Raw genomic sequence first — 15,307 nt, 5'->3', positions numbered from 1 at the left:
AAAGCTCGTCGTCTTAACAAACCGGCTTCAAGGAACAAACTGGGACGTCAGATTTTTCTTTCGTTGACAAGAGGACGAGATGAAAGGACCTTGACGACACTTCCTTCCTCAATCTATCCGCCACTCTGTTTCAATTTCCTTTTTTTTCCTTTCGACGTAAGCGGCAGGTGTAGCCGACCTTTTCTAACAACCGGGTCATTAACACGAAGAACAGCAATTATGGAGAAGAAGCCTTAAGAATTAAAAAAAAAAGGCCGGTAGTTCTCTGATTGGAAGAAGAACAATCAGGATTGGTTTTGGATGTTTCAGAAATGTTGAACACGGTAAGAAACAGCATGTGGTCTGGAAAAAAAAAAAAATGCCGCGCCTCGTAAGAAATAAAAGTTAGGTCGGCTATATGCGCTGCTGGTCGACGTGAAGCGTACAAATAGGGAAAGATTGATTCTTAATGCTTTGTTTTTATATAGGTGAGCTGACTTTATTGTGCAGCTCGTCCGCTCTCCGACATTTTCATAAGGAAATGCGCAAGGATTCATTTTTTACGATGAGAATCTATTGGGAGATTTAATGTTTTTTGATGGCGCTAAGATATTAAAGGGCATCCATAAAAGGTCGATATTTTTCGATCTTATCGTCCACGAATAAAATGAGTGGAAGAGAGTTTTTGAAGAAAAAAAAATACATTTGTACATTGTAAATCTTCAAAAAAGAAATGTAAATGTAATTGGATATTATTCATATTGATGGGTGGCCTGGACTAATGCATAAACTGGTTTTGAAATACTGTAGTATTTTTTTGTTGTTGTCATTTCTTTTCATAATAAAGAAAATATGAAAAAGAAAAAAAAAAATGAACGACTCGTTTGAATATATCAGATTCGAATCTCGATCGCTTACAAACAGTTTTGGCGTTACACGTGTGTTATTGGGCTTTGGTGACTCGCCCTGGCTACTGTGTAAACACAGGCTCACGTGTAAGTTGAGTAGTCGTGCCGACCGCGCGAAGGCCGTCCAGCAGGAAAAACGAAACATATGCGGCCAACCAGAAACGGCTATAACCCATTGCTAATACACACCAATTTTGGATATTTGTTGCTCATTATGCATATCCTTCTCTTTTTTTCGTCGATGTGCTTTATAATAAGAGGAAATTCAAACAATAAAGTGGCTAATCTGTCTGGCCCTGAGCTTAAAATATCCAGGGTCATTAGCCGTCGATTGCCGTCAGGTATGGTATGCGTTAATTACTCAGTTTTTTTTTACTTTTTTCTTTCTTTTTTTTTAGTATCAAATTAAAATAATATTTGATGGTAGGACTTTGAAGCAATGGTTTTTGCTGGTTTCGTCAGTTTTGACGGTTGCCTTTGTTTCGGGAATATGATTCCCCACGAGCTAAACGAAATTGACTTTGACAGACGAAACGCATGTCGAAATAATAAAGAAAACCGGAGGAGAAGAAAAGAAAAAGAAAAACAACAGCGTTCTCGCCTGCCTGGGGCCGCTGTTATTCACGCCACGGCAAAGCTTTTCGGCAAAGACTTGGTGGGTGGTCCTGAAAATTATTGCGAGCTTTACTAATTTAATTTCTTTTTTTTTTTATGGTGGGTCTTCGTGTTTAATCTGTTTTTCCATTTCACTTTTGATTCATTGTCCGTGCGGGATTGGCAGAATCTGGAATATTCAAAAATCAAAAGCAGTATGCCCATCTAGCGAGCCTTATTGGAACTGTTTCTTGCGAACCAGGTGAAAATCTCAAAGGTAAAAAAAAACAATGCACAAAGGAAAAATGACAAAAATAATTATATTCTGGTTGAGCTACTTCATATCTTTAATTAGTCGACTAATGTCACCTAACTGGGATTTATAATTAATGAAATATTCAAATTAAAAATTTTTCACAAAAAAGTTGGACTTAAAAATAAGCCCGACAAAATAAGCCCGACTTTTTTTTTTAAATACAGATGTTGCCATATAAACACATGATTGAGGTTTTAAATTTTATGGAGATATCGAAATCAAATTCATTTTGACTTGGGAGTTATATTGTAGTTTACGAGTTATTGGTTGTGATAAAACCACTTCAATTCCGTTTACTTAATCGGAGGGCAAACTAATATTTTATTCGTTTAATGTTGGTTATCGCCAGTTAGATTTAATCGAATTCCTGGATAACTTTTTTTTCTACGTATTTTGCACGAAAATCCGGGCTTATATCGACCGTCTAATGCCAGATTCCTTTCATTTCATACAAGAACCTCATCCATGTTACCGAAAGTAAAACGTAGTGTTTATTTTTGAGTTTAGTTAAAATATCTTGCTATAGACCTAGAAAATTGATTAACGCGCAAATGAGCAAAATGAAATTGAAAACTCATTGACGGATTTTTCTTTTTGATTTCTTCTCGATCCCCGTTACCACAAGGTATGCAAAATTACAACACGTGACATGGCATCGTATTTGTTTCACTTATTTTTATATAACTTCAGTTTCAGTTTTAGTTACAAGAAAAACAACATAAACAAAACAAAAACAAAGATTTGCTGTGGTATAAGGATCGTAATACATAATGATGATGACTGTTTGACTTGTATAACAAAAAAGAAAGAGAAAGGTAAAAGAACATAAACAAAGGAATAAATTCAAATCGATTCTTTTCGTATGCAAAATATGACGGTTTGTAGTGTATATGCGGTCATCATACGAAATAAAAAATTCCTAAACATCACCTTCCCGAACAAATGCATCACATCTTTCGTATATTTCGAGATTGAACTAATCTAACTTTAACTGGGCTTTTTTTTTTTAAACGGGCGGGGAGCGGCGGGAAGGATTCACGGTGTAAAGTTCTTGATCGATGACATTAGCGCAACAAAGTGACAACAAAATATGATTTAAAAAAAAATTAGGATACAAGACACACCGGTATGACCTCTGGAGAGAACTGTCGTCGTTCTATCGTCAAAATCAGTGACATAAAAAAAAATGTAGAAAACAACTCTAGGCGTTGAAAAATTCGGTCATTTCGTTATATCGCGCCATGAGAAAAGAGGAACCAAAACTTAGAGCAGGAAGAAAACTAGACGTATATATATGTATAAAATATGTGTGTTCTGTATATACCATCGGTTTTTTTTTCTGAAGCGGTAGAGGAACGGGCACATGGATTAGGAAGATCAAATCCAATATGAATATGTATATCGTTATATGTTTTTATATACTTAATAGGACTCGCGACTCTTTGTCAAGGCGCCATTTGTTTCTTGTGTGTTGATGATCTTCGCATTTTGTAATTTTCCAGTTTGATTCACTTTTTTTTTGTTCGTTTTTTTTCTTTTAAATTTCCATAGGAATATTTCAGTAATGACAAACAGCAAACGAAACACGATGATGATGATGCCCTTTCATTGAAAATTAAAAAGGCATACCTGAAATAGAACGTTGTTATCAGGAACCCCCCCCACCCTATGTTCCTTCCCCTCCCACCGGAAGAGCTCGATATCATTCTCGTCCGGAAGCTGGACACTGCTATGACATTAAAACACTGTATGTTTGTGAGCAGATGTTAGGAAGAGAAAGAGCGAGAGAGAGTAGAAAGACACACACAAACACACATGGTTCTCTTTGGTTTGTTTTGCTGTTGGTTTGGAAGAAACAAACATGCACACACACGCACACAGATCAACGTGTTTCCTCAATCATAACGAAGGTGAGATTATCGAATAAAGATCAGTATTTTAAAAATAAAGAAACAGCCGGGGAAACACAGCAAATGTGAGAACTTCTTGTTAATGGGAGGGAAAATTGAATGAAAAAAAAAAAAAAAAGATATAGCGGACGGAATCGAGATTCAAAATGGAAGTATAAAATAAAGGAAGAAAGAAATACCGAAACCGCTGGAAGAGGTGGAAATTTAAAAAAATGAACAGAAATTGTTGTCGATGTCGGAAGAAAAGAAACAAATGGAAGTCAAAATATAGAAGGTCAGGACTGTGTGCTGTTTTCGTTTGTCATTGTCCCTCCAAAACAGTCAACCAAACGCGCGACCACATGTGTTTTTACGAATGCTCATGTGTGTGTGTGTGTGTATGTGTGTGCGCCAAATGTTAAAAAGGTGAGGAGGGAAAGATAAGGTCACTGTATGAAGTAATCGGGGTGGTCGGAATCGGTCTCAAATCGCTTGGCTTCCTCCTGCATGCTTTCCTTGATTTTCAAGATGGCCGCCGACTCCGTTTGATCCTGCAAACGATGAACAAACCAGAGTGGCTCAAAAATAAAATTTCGAAATGTTTCCCTCTCTTTCTTTTTCCTCTTCTCATTTTGTTTCAAATTAATTAAAATTAAGGAATTTGATTTTAAAAAAGGTTTCTCTTTCGCTCGCAGGACAATCAAAACGAAAAGCTTTGGCACTTCGTCGAACCATACGAAAACAACAAGCTGGTGAAAACCATAACAATATTTTTCGTTATTGTACCATTATGTATGTACAAGATCTTCAAACGATCAAAGTTTGGAATCTTTATGTAAATGGACAAAAAAAAAAATACAAGAAATGGACTGAACTTTCGACTGGTGTGACGGGCCGATTGAGCTGAATTGCGACATGGTAAAAAAAAAATGGCAGCTGTAACTGGAACTTTTGTTTTATTTCATTTTTCTTTCGTGTTTATAAAAACGAGAGTTTTCGCTATCTTATCTATTGTACAAGAGCTCTGTGTGAAAATTTAAACGCTTGTGTTCTGCTGCGCAAGTGGAACAAACGCTTGATTCCTAAATCCGCGGCAAAATGAAATGCATGAATTGGTTTAAAAATGATCTTTTTTTATTGACTTCGCGCGTCTTGTGTTCAAGATCCAATGAATTTGTACGTCGTGTCGTTCAAGCTGACTGACGGCTGGAATGAAAATTAATGTAAATAAAACACCGCCACCACACACAAAAAATAGGGGAAAAAATAAAAACCACGTAAATTAGAAATTAGAAAAGGATCTGTGAATTGTGTGAGGGATGAGCAAAAATGTCGGAAGTTAAAAAAAATAAAAATAAAACAAGACCGTCCACGAAAAGCACACACACACACATACACAGAGGAACACAGAGGAACACACCTGTTCTTTTGCTTCTTCCAATCGGCAGCAAAACATTTTTTTCCTTAGATATCTTACATTTTAAAGGCATCTCTCTCTCTCTCTCTCTCTCTCTCTCTCTAGTTCACGAAACGTACCACGTCAAATAAAAACTGAAGTAGGAAATAGTGAAAGAACATCACATCCAGCCGCCCCCTCGAGTTAAGTTTTTAAAAAATAAAAATAAATGAAGAAAAATGAGAGATAGGTAGGACCAGGTGTGAATGAGCGCTACCGAGTTATATACGGAGGGATTGCTTTTGTTGTCCGTCACACCAATGAGAGCCAGAATTATTTGAAGGTAAAAAGAAAATAAGGATAAAAAATAAATAGAAGCAGTAGGTATGAAAATAACAAAAATTAAACAAATAATAATAAAAAATCAAATCAAACGTTTGATTTTCTTATTATTTTTCAAACTGAATGGTATGTTTGTTGTTCTTTTGTTTGTTTTTTTTTGCTTTGTGGATAGTTTTCAATAGCTTTGTTGTTTGTTTTTTTCGTTTCTTTGAAGATTCAAATCAATACAACATTACGTTCATGCAGCCGCCAAAATTTTCGTCCATTCACTCCACAACATTCGCACGTATTACACAAACAAAAAGGATATCCGTAATTATTACATATCATATCATTGTTTTGTTTAGAGAGAGACGTTTCTATTTAAGACTGAATGGCTCGTTACAGGCAAGTAAAAATGAAAAGAACACGCCATAATGAAATCAATTGAAAAGCACGTTCGAGTATTTATTGAATGTTTTCCTCCCCTCCCCCGCAGAATAAAAAGAAAAAGACAGTCGGTTCCCCAGTTGGTGGGTGGGGAAAAAAAATATCATGGCCAATAAGAATTTTAGGAGAGAGTGGGGGAAAGAAAAGTTAAGTCTTGCTGATTCAAAAAATATACCACTTAATTACATTATTTTTTTTAAGTAAAAAAAGTGAGAGTGGGAATTTTTTTTCGAAAACAACGTAAATAAGAGAATAGTGAAAGAACGAGTTAAAGAGAGATTACTTATATTTTGTTTACAGACTGACGGCTAAAAACACGGGTCGTAAAATAAGTTGCAATTCGTGGTGGTGAGGGAGGTCATTTTGCGTCAAAAATGGGAGGGAGGAGGAGGAAGAGCGGGTAAAATATATATCAGATGGTTTCGGGATGATGATTCACTTGTATCTCACAATAATTCACGCACACCCCTCGCCCTCCCCTCTCCAGACAAGGAAAAATTAAAAAATTCCAATCATAATGCGGTTACAGAGAAATTAAAAACGAGTAATGGTCATCCAGTCATCAGTAAAGATAACAGGGTACGGGTGCAATGAGCTGTTGTGGTTAAATCACGTTTTTTTTTTGCTTTTTTTTGTAATTAAAAAAGTGGGGGAAAGAATAAAAACAAACAAGCAAAGAAAAAAAAAATTATTTTCAATGGAAAAGGAGAAACGGTTTGATGCCAATTACAAATACAATGTCCCTCCCATAATCTTTGCAAGTTCTTTCCGCTCAAAAATTACTTTTTTTAAAACTGAAACAAGAAGCTACTAATTCATTTGAGCAGCATCGTGGAGAGGCTGAAAGAGAAAGAATATAACTTAAATTATCCGGGCAAAAAAAAAGGAGAGAATGACGAACAACACACGGATTCAAATATTAGGTAATGTAAAAAAAAAAGATTTAAAAATGTGGGGGGTAAAGGGAGGATGGATGTATACGGCCAATGAAATAAGAGAGTAGAGGGGAATGGTGGACGGTAAACGGCCATGTAAAATATAGCAATTTTTTTTTTTTTTTTTCTAAAATGGGTTTGTCTCGTGACAGTTTTTGTTTCTTCTTCTTACTGCCGGAGACCAACTACATTTTTCTTTTCTATTTTTCTCGATTTCCCTTCCCGCCCTTTGACCCGCGATATCCTCTCTCGTTTCAAAAATCAGAAACAACCGTTCTTCTCTCAGTTATTCCTCTCTGTTCGTTTCGTTTTTCTTATTTTGTCGGACGTTTCAATTTTTCACGAGCCGAAGAAGCTGCCGGTCATACTCACATTCTCATTGGGACCCCCGAAGCCTCCGAGGTTGTAGTCACCCATTCCTCCGCCACCTCCTCCACCGCCGTTTCCACCGGCATCATCGCGTGGCGTTCCCGGGCCACCGTTAGCTGGTGAACTCTTCATACCATCCAGGCCGTCCCCACCGTTCATAACCGGGCCCATAGCTGAAGGACCCATTGGCCCCATAGGACCTCCTTCAGGTCCACCACCCATTGGGAAGTCCTGCTTTTGATTTTGAAAATAAAACACAAACAATTAGTATGCCAACTGATTACGATTTAAACTATTCAAATTTGTGCCAAAAATAAATAGAGAGAGAGAGATAAGACAGAAGCAAAGAACGACTTTTTTTTTCTAGAAGTTATCAAGGTGACCAAACCAGATAAGAACTACGTTTAAAAAAAAAAGAGTGGGGAGTTAGTGTTTCTTATTTTTGTGAAGGAAATAATAAAAGAAGAAAGAAAGTGTAAGATGGGAGAAATTAAGAAAGGAGGAAGATTAGAAATATCGCGTACTCCTGGCATGGCTCCACCCGGCACAGACTTCATCATCGTGTACATGCCGTCCCCTCCTGAACTAGACGAATCTGGTTTGATGACAATAGAAAACAAAAACACACACACGTCGACATCAGTCAATCAGTGCCCGTTAAGCTTCGTAAAGCTGTGCTGTTGTTTTGGCAAGAGAATTTTCCTTGTTTTTTTTTGTTTTTTTTGTTCCGACCGGCCGGAATTGAAAGGACAAACTCACCTTGTGGGCTAGGCATGATGGGTGTGCCGGGACCTGGAGGTCCAGCAGAGCCGGGTGGACCCTGTTCGAAAATGACCGAACCACAAGAAATAGGTACAGATAGAACAGAAGAGATAGAAAAACACAAAGATGTCAAAATAAATAGTCGTTAGTTTTTAGTTTGTTTTGGTCGAAAAAAAAAGAATGGGTGAAAAAAAATAAATAAAAAGTATAGTAAATAAAAAAAAACTGTTAACGGTTAAAAACTGAAAGATAAAAATAAGTTATGTATCAATATGTATATGACGGGGTTAGCTCCTTCCATATTTTTCAACTAACTTGTCTCCACTTACCCCGTAGTTGCCAGGCGATGACGATGGATAATTCATTGGCTACATGTGAAATGAAACACAACAAACATGGATTTTAGATAATTTCTGATTAATTTAGCCTTTAATAAAATGGTATTTACCGTAGATGAATTGGGCTGCCACTGTGGCCGGGGACCTCCTGGCCCACCCATGCCTCCCATGTTTGGTAGAGGTCCACCGGGCCCGCCCGGGACACCGCCTCCAGGGCCCATAGGACCGCCAGGACCCATCATTCCGGGACCTGGTCCTCTCATTCCTGGACCAGGACCATAACCTCCTGGGACTCCGCCAGGCCCACCTGGGCCCATCGGACCCATACCACCCGGACCTCTCGGACCACCGAGTCTGGGACCCATGCCGGACATCGGAGGACCTAAACGAAAAACAAATTCGAATAAGATACTTGACGCGATTTAACATTAAAAAGAAGAAACCAACATAAAACAGTCACAACAAAAATAATAAAGCAGGGCCAGCGGAAATAAGAAAGTGCAACACAAAGCCGCTAAACGTAACACAAACCAAAACAATACAAAGAAAAAAGGAGATAGAACGCTTGACGGCCAAAAAAAAAAAGGGCAAAGCGATCTGTCATCTGATCGCCGGCACTTTTCAACACGAGCCGCTTAGAAAACAACTACAGTTTCAATAGAGTGCGTAGCCGTCCGCGTGGATCGGTAACGAAAAGGAACTAATTCTTTTTTTTTTTTTTAATTAATTTCCGAACAAAAAAAAACAAAAAGATAGGGAGATTAAGAGTTTTCAATACAAAAAGCGTTAAATACTAGGGTAGGAAAAAAAATTAAAAAAATAATAATAAAACAACTGAATTAATGGATAAATGAAAATTCAAAAATAAAACAGAAATAGACACACACAGAGGCTTTGCTGAATAATCTGTACCTTGCCAACCTACGAACTCGCCGTCACCTGAGTCGAAGGAGTTTCAAAGATAATATCAATAAACATCATCTGTGTTACTTGTATGTATATATATATACATAATATTCACTGATTGAATGTAATCAAAGTTTGAATGATCAAAAACAAACAAAAGATACAGAAAGAAAAAGAGGTGTGGAATTTCATCTGTTTTTTAAATATTACGCATAAGGGATAAGACGCTAAATCTTTATGGGTGTTCAATATCTACCTTGCCGAGTGGGATCCAGACTGTTGGGCATCATCGGTTGGCCAGGAGGCTAGAAGAAGAAACCACAGACAACAGTATCGTTTATCAATCCGTGCACGGGTTTTAAATTCAAAGCCAAAAATTGGCTTTGTTTTCATTTTCAAGTTACCCCGCCGAATTCAGGTCCCATTTGAGGCATTCGAACGCCTGGTCTCGGTCCGCCTGGATAACGTGGTCCCATAAACGGCTACAAAAAGATGTGTATGAGAAGATAAGATGTAAGCAAACAAACACCTTTATCATCTATTGAACATACCTGTCCTGGCATCATCTGCGAGTGTGGTGTAGGCGGCTGAGGGTGTGGCGAGGGCTGCGAGGCGGGGTGAGTAGGCGGAGACGGTCTCATAGCCGAATTCTGCAATAACGAAAAATTTAATTTCTTTTTAAATTAAGATCTTTAGAAATTATATCCCAAAACTTTTAGCTGATGATTTTCTGTTTTGTACAACTTAAATGAAACCCTAACCTAATGGTTTATTCAGTGAGACAACCCATCATTACCCACAGAATAGTATTTCGTTCTTTTTTTTGCTTTTTTGCAACGGATGGACTTACTGGAAAGAATCCATGCGGCATCGGGCCTCCTGGCATGCCGTCTCCTGGCGCCATCTGGCCCAGCGGGCTCGGCACTGGACCGGCATTCTAACATGTGGGCATCGAGCACGCACACACACATTACATACACAACCAAGCAAATAAAAAGAGAATAAACAAATAAACAAACAAATAAGCAAAAACTGTCCTTTTTTTTTTAGGGAGGACTGGGTTTGCGCTATGTTTCAATCACAAATAAAAAAAACAAATTATAAAAAAAGGGAACAAATAAGGCGCTCGCCCGCACACTGCCTCAATAAGTCAAAAATCGATATTTCGGATCTAAAGAATAGATGGGAGAGTAAAAGGGAAATAAAATACAGATAAAATGTATAAGGAAAAGGAGGGACTAATAATTCCCCTCCTTTCCACCTTTTTCTAGGAGCGTCTCCAACCTTCCACCCAACGACGCTGTCCCTCTCCCCGCCCATCGAAAGGGGTTGCCATAGCAACGGGGACTTACTGAAAGGGGATGAAATGCTGCGCATTGGGAGGCAACAGAGACGAGAAAAAAAAAAAAAAAATTGGAAATAAAAAAAAAAGAAGAACGAACGCCGATAAGGTCAAGAGGTAAAATACGTCATAATGAAGCGAGGGGATGAAAACAAATCACGTCTTCACGTCGCTTTCTGTCTCATCGGTTCCGCCCCACAGATAAGGATCCACATCTTCAAAATTGAAATATCAAAGATGAAGCACATTTGTTCTTTTTTTTTTTTGGTATGTGTGTGTGTTGCCTTTTCGTATGCATCGTCAAGACATGCGCATGACCTCACGTAGCGGATCGATTGGCGGATGCGGATGCCAAGTCTGTTCGGTCTCGTAGTCTCCTACACGTAGCCGATCTGCCCCGAAATCTTTAAGCGCTTTATTTTCGCGACATATAACGAAATTAAGAAACACCGAGCCCCATTGAATTCGTTATGGAATTCTGCGAATCCTCGAGATTACAAAACCGGAGTGAGTGAGTGTGTGTGTGTGTGTGTGTAACAATCAACGAGAATAGGGTGTCCGGTAGTGGACCGCCTGTTTCTCAGGTTCATGCCCTTGAGCGTCAAATTTCAAAATCTTTTTCAAGGTACACACTCAGGTAGCCCTTTTCTCTCTCTCTCTCTCTCTCTCTCTCTCTTCCAGCTCTTTTTATCTAGTTCTCTTTTCTTCTCCGTTTCCTGCATTGATTCGTCGTCTCTTTCTTCTTCATTTCACAGCATCCGATGTACGAACCTTCTACACATCCATTCTTTTCTCCCACTATGCGCGTTAGTTATCGGAATAATTCCGGGTATCTAGCAACTTCTCTCTCTTTCTCTTTCCCATTTAAAAAAAAAGGAACGAGACCGTTGGAAATATCACACATCCGACGAAATCCAAAATGAAAGATCCCCCAATTTTGAGTCTCCCCTTCTGGATTCAAACAATAGCTGTATCTCTCCTCCCCTATGCACCAACTAAAAGAGAATCCGAGTTCCCTATTGGTTCTTCACACACATTCCTGCTTGGAGGGTTCCACACACACACACACACACGAAATGTAAACTAGAAGAACCTTTAAATAAAAAAAAAAGGAGAAATCCTCATCCCTCTCCCCTGAACGAGAGTCTACCTGTAAGTTTTCCCACAAAGAGAGGGTCAAATTAACCCACTTTGATTGCCTTCCCCAGACTTCTTTGTCTTGACCTGATTTAATTTGAAAAATAAAATAATTGAAGAGAGTAAAACAAAAACAAAAAAAATGACTCTACGTGTTAAATGAAAACGGTGTGGTGGATTATGCTGATACACGTGTGTCGGAACGATGAGGATATCTAATATGGTTGGGGCAGTTAAACAAACAATTACGGTACACCTGTTGCCCTGCACCTGAATGAAACGTTGAAGTTAAAAGCGCCCGCCTTATTTGAATCGCCACATGTTATTTGGGAGAGAGCGCACGTTCACTTAATTCGGAAATGTGGCCAGTTCTACTTACGTGTGCGATGCCATTGACGCCATAGCCGGAATTGACGAAACCCTACAAAACGAGAAAATAAAATAAAATAAATCACTTGTGTTAAACAAACTTTAATTAAATTAAAGAGCTTAAAAGGAGACTGACAATCAGGGACTAAAGGTCGACTAATAAACAAACTATTTTGACAATTAATTAACTAGAGTGTGATAAATTAAAATATGAATGACATAAAAAAAATTATTGGCAGATGTGAAGGATCCTCTTACATAGTCATGAAAGGCTTTGGCTTCACTGGAGTGATCGCATGTGTCTCGACGCTCCGGCGCCGCGCAATATAAATCCCAAAATACACTACCAAATCGAAAAAGAAGAGATTAATGCATTTAATTATAATTGTTAATTTCTTTTTATGTTGTACTTACCACCACCACGAATGAAGGAAACCGGGTGGCTCTCCTAAGGTGATGTTTTTCTCCCACCGAATCTTAAAATTAAAAATAGACCAATTAAAGATGATTGAAAATTAATTGTTTTCAGAACGTCAAGCAGAATGCTAACACGTAGGTTCACATGTTGACTGAACGTCGAAAACGTTGTCACACAATAAAAAAGACGTTGAGATAGATGTTGGACAAAAGTATCGATCTATCAGTCAACATCCATCCAGTTTCACAAAGCAGCCCTTAAGACAACATCTCCAACCACTTCCAAATGCTGGCAAGAGATGCCGCTCATTGAAAAGTGTACTTAACAGTCTGCCAATGAACAACAACTCTTTAGAAATTTCAAAAAAGAAAATATATTTTACCTCGGATAGAAATGTCTGTGCGGCTTTCTGGGCTCCCACATGCAGCAGGTACTCGTAGACATATAATGCTAACCTGTTAAGAGAGAGAAATCATTCAAAAACAACAAAAACGTGTTAAAATGGCGGGCGTGGAACCGGTCGAATGTTTTTTATTTTTATTTTTCGTCTCCTTTATTTTCCCCAACTGTACTGCAGTCCTGTCATTCTGCCAAAAAAGCTTGGGACATGCAAGAACTATTAGGACAACACACACGGCAGCCATCTTGGCAGCTTTTTATAACACACACTGGTACACAAGGGAACTAGCGAGTCAAACGCCAGGCCGCTACAGCATGAATACTGGACAATATTAGTCCATGTGGAAATGTGCCTTGGCATCTATTTCGGAATTGTTTAAAACGAAGTTCGTCACTAACATTATGTAAAAAATAACTCGAAAAAAGAACAAGAACCCATGATGGAATTGAAACACGCTGCTGCTATTGTCGTTTGGCGCGTAGTCCTTTTTTCCGATCTTCCCTCCAACTAACCATACATTCACATACACACACATAGGCCCCCCACAAGAAAACATATCAGCGGCATATAACCACGTCGAAATAAAGGAGATAAATAAAGACTTACTTCTCCCTAGCTTGGGCGTCCGAGGGTACCGTCGACCCTTTGCCTTTCGCGTACATATTGTCAATTTTCGTCGTTTTCGCTACTTTGGGGGCACGGCCGGCCAGACTGGCTCACGCACATCACAGTCGTCGCGAAATAATGTTTAGGTTTCTCCTCGTTACTTGTTTTTGTCAGGCGCACTGAATCTGTCGGGAAAGCATGTTAACTTCCCAAAACAGAAATAAAACAGAAATCCCTCTCTTTCTCTCTCTTTGATGTGTACGTAAACTCAAGGTATACACACATACACACAGACACTAACACTCACTCACACACACACACACACACACACTCGGTAGGTCTCGCTTGGGAGAGGGAAGTGTCACGCGCGACGCCACACACTTTCTAACTCATGGCCGCGACGCGTACACACATTGGCTGTCGAATTTCACCCACAACTCTACAGTAGACTAACCGGCACATAAGACACATGCACGACAAATGAAAGAGAGAATGACACCCTCGGAATTTGTCTGTCTGTTTCAAGAGGCGGGATGTCTAATCAGATACACAGCAGCGTCGGATCAGCGAGAGGACGCACAAGGCTGACTGGGTGACTGGCGCAATACTGCCTGTGTGGTAGTCTAGTGATAGTGCCGTGTTACTGGGGCCTGCTGCATTCGCCCTCGCTGTCATATGGCGCCCTCTTAGATATTACCCGAAGGGCACAAACTGAAGCGCGATGCACAGGAGAACCCGCAGGCACGCGCGCCGGCTGTTGGCACATAGTACGTTTGGCGCAGAGTATCATCAACGTGATGTCTATGTGCGCGCTTTTCTTTCTTCCCTTCTTTGCTCTCATCGAAATCCGGGTATCTGACAGCGCCTCTAGCGACAGCGTGCTCTGCAGCGCTCACCGCTCTCTAGCGGTGATTTGTTAATTTTGAGTATTTATAGAAATATTTGCTGATTGCATATTTTCAGGAAATTAGTAAACGAAGTAACTAAAAATAATTTTTAAAAACTCACAAATTAAGAACGTTAAGCTTGGAATTATTATGTTTAAGACAACAGGAGAATGAGATTGACCGGCCTTGGCCATATTGATTTGACAGCTTGCGTCAACCTCGAATAAAAAGCTTACGGAATATCGAAGTTTCTCTTTTCAAAAAAACTAAAAATAAAACTTCATCAGACTTTAAACAGAAATGAATGTCATTAAGCCAGTAAGTCTTAAAGAACTGGATATGATGTTGCACATCCTCCCTCTTTTTCCTTTCCTTTTGCCATCCTCCGACCAATCAACCGGCTTTTCCCCTTCCCCTGTTATTCCCCTTCTCTCCCCATCTTGTCATTCCTTCATTCCACCACCATTCATCCAGTTCACTTTCAATTTGGCCATTCGCCGGTTCCATTAGTATTTTTTTGTCTGTTTTCTGCTTTCCTCGAAATAAAACTTAAAGAACGTTGTCTCATCTCATCCTATCATTTAGATGGTGAGTGTTTCATGTCATTTAACTTTCAACCAAAATATCGCCATTGTGTTGTTTTCCGTTTACCATTATACATGCGATAGTCAAGCCAAAGGAGGTTTGGATTGTATGCAATTGCCACTGCATCTCTGCTCAAACGAAATGTCTACGTATGTACGTGTGTTTGTTGCTGGCTTACTGCTGCGAGAAATATCGGAAAATCAATGCCTTCCACCTCGTGCCGGTTCCCGCTAGGCCAGGCAGTCGGCCTTCCACCTGGTGGCCAAAAATGCACTTGCACAGCGCTGCCACGTTGCGGCAAAAAAGAAAAGTGCTACGTAAAAATGAAATAAGAAAGAAATGAGAAAACTTGCAATGGAGCCAAGTGAAATGGGCGTAGTTAGTCCAAGCAAGGGTTCAA

At 39.3% G+C, this 15,307-nt stretch overlaps 1 protein-coding gene across 7 annotated transcripts; it reads right to left on the bottom strand.

Annotated features, from left to right (window-relative positions):
• Positions 1-4,037: 4,037 nt before the first annotated feature.
• LOC130686568 (single-stranded DNA-binding protein 3-like) lies at positions 4,038-14,070 on the bottom strand. 7 transcript variants are annotated; one of them, XM_057509685.2, is made up of 16 exons: positions 13,436-14,065; positions 12,812-12,884; positions 12,426-12,487; positions 12,270-12,354; positions 12,022-12,063; positions 10,014-10,100; positions 9,715-9,813; positions 9,568-9,645; positions 9,420-9,468; positions 9,170-9,196; positions 8,368-8,639; positions 8,249-8,287; positions 7,917-7,977; positions 7,682-7,752; positions 7,161-7,388; positions 4,068-4,237 (listed from the first exon to the last, which is right to left on the bottom strand). In XM_057509685.2, the coding sequence occupies exons 1-16, from the start codon at positions 13,489-13,491 to the stop codon at positions 4,133-4,135; spliced, it is 1,434 nt and encodes a 477-aa protein (XP_057365668.1). In that variant the 5' UTR covers positions 13,492-14,065; the 3' UTR covers positions 4,068-4,132. The 7 variants fall into 7 exon arrangements, with proteins under 7 accessions (XP_057365670.1, XP_057365668.1, XP_057365667.1 ...); XM_057509684.2 differs by having other exon boundaries at positions 4,069-4,237; positions 7,161-7,391; XM_057509687.2 differs by lacking the exon at positions 10,014-10,100 and having other exon boundaries at positions 4,038-4,237; positions 7,161-7,391; positions 13,436-14,070.
• Between the last annotated feature and the right edge of the window lie 1,237 nt (positions 14,071-15,307).

This window comes from Daphnia carinata, chromosome 2 (assembly GCF_022539665.2).
Source record: "Daphnia carinata strain CSIRO-1 chromosome 2, CSIRO_AGI_Dcar_HiC_V3, whole genome shotgun sequence".
Taxonomy (NCBI): Eukaryota; Metazoa; Arthropoda; class Branchiopoda; order Diplostraca; family Daphniidae; genus Daphnia; species Daphnia carinata.
This window is presented reverse-complemented; position numbering and strand designations above follow the sequence as displayed.

What these genes read in the sequence shown, in the direction of transcription:
- LOC130686568 (XM_057509684.2), bottom strand. Translation starts at nt 13,491, where the DNA reads ATGTACGCGAAAGGCAAAGGGTCGACGGTACCCTCGGACGCCCAAGCT. An exon ending in TTCCTTCATTCGTGGTGGTG is followed by an intron (nt 12,355 to 12,425) that starts GTAAGTACAACA and finishes TCGATTTGGTAG; the next exon opens with TGTATTTTGGGATTTATATT. An exon ending in GGCAGCCCAATTCATCTACG is followed by an intron (nt 8,288 to 8,367) that starts GTAAATACCATT and finishes TTTCACATGTAG; the next exon opens with CCAATGAATTATCCATCGTC.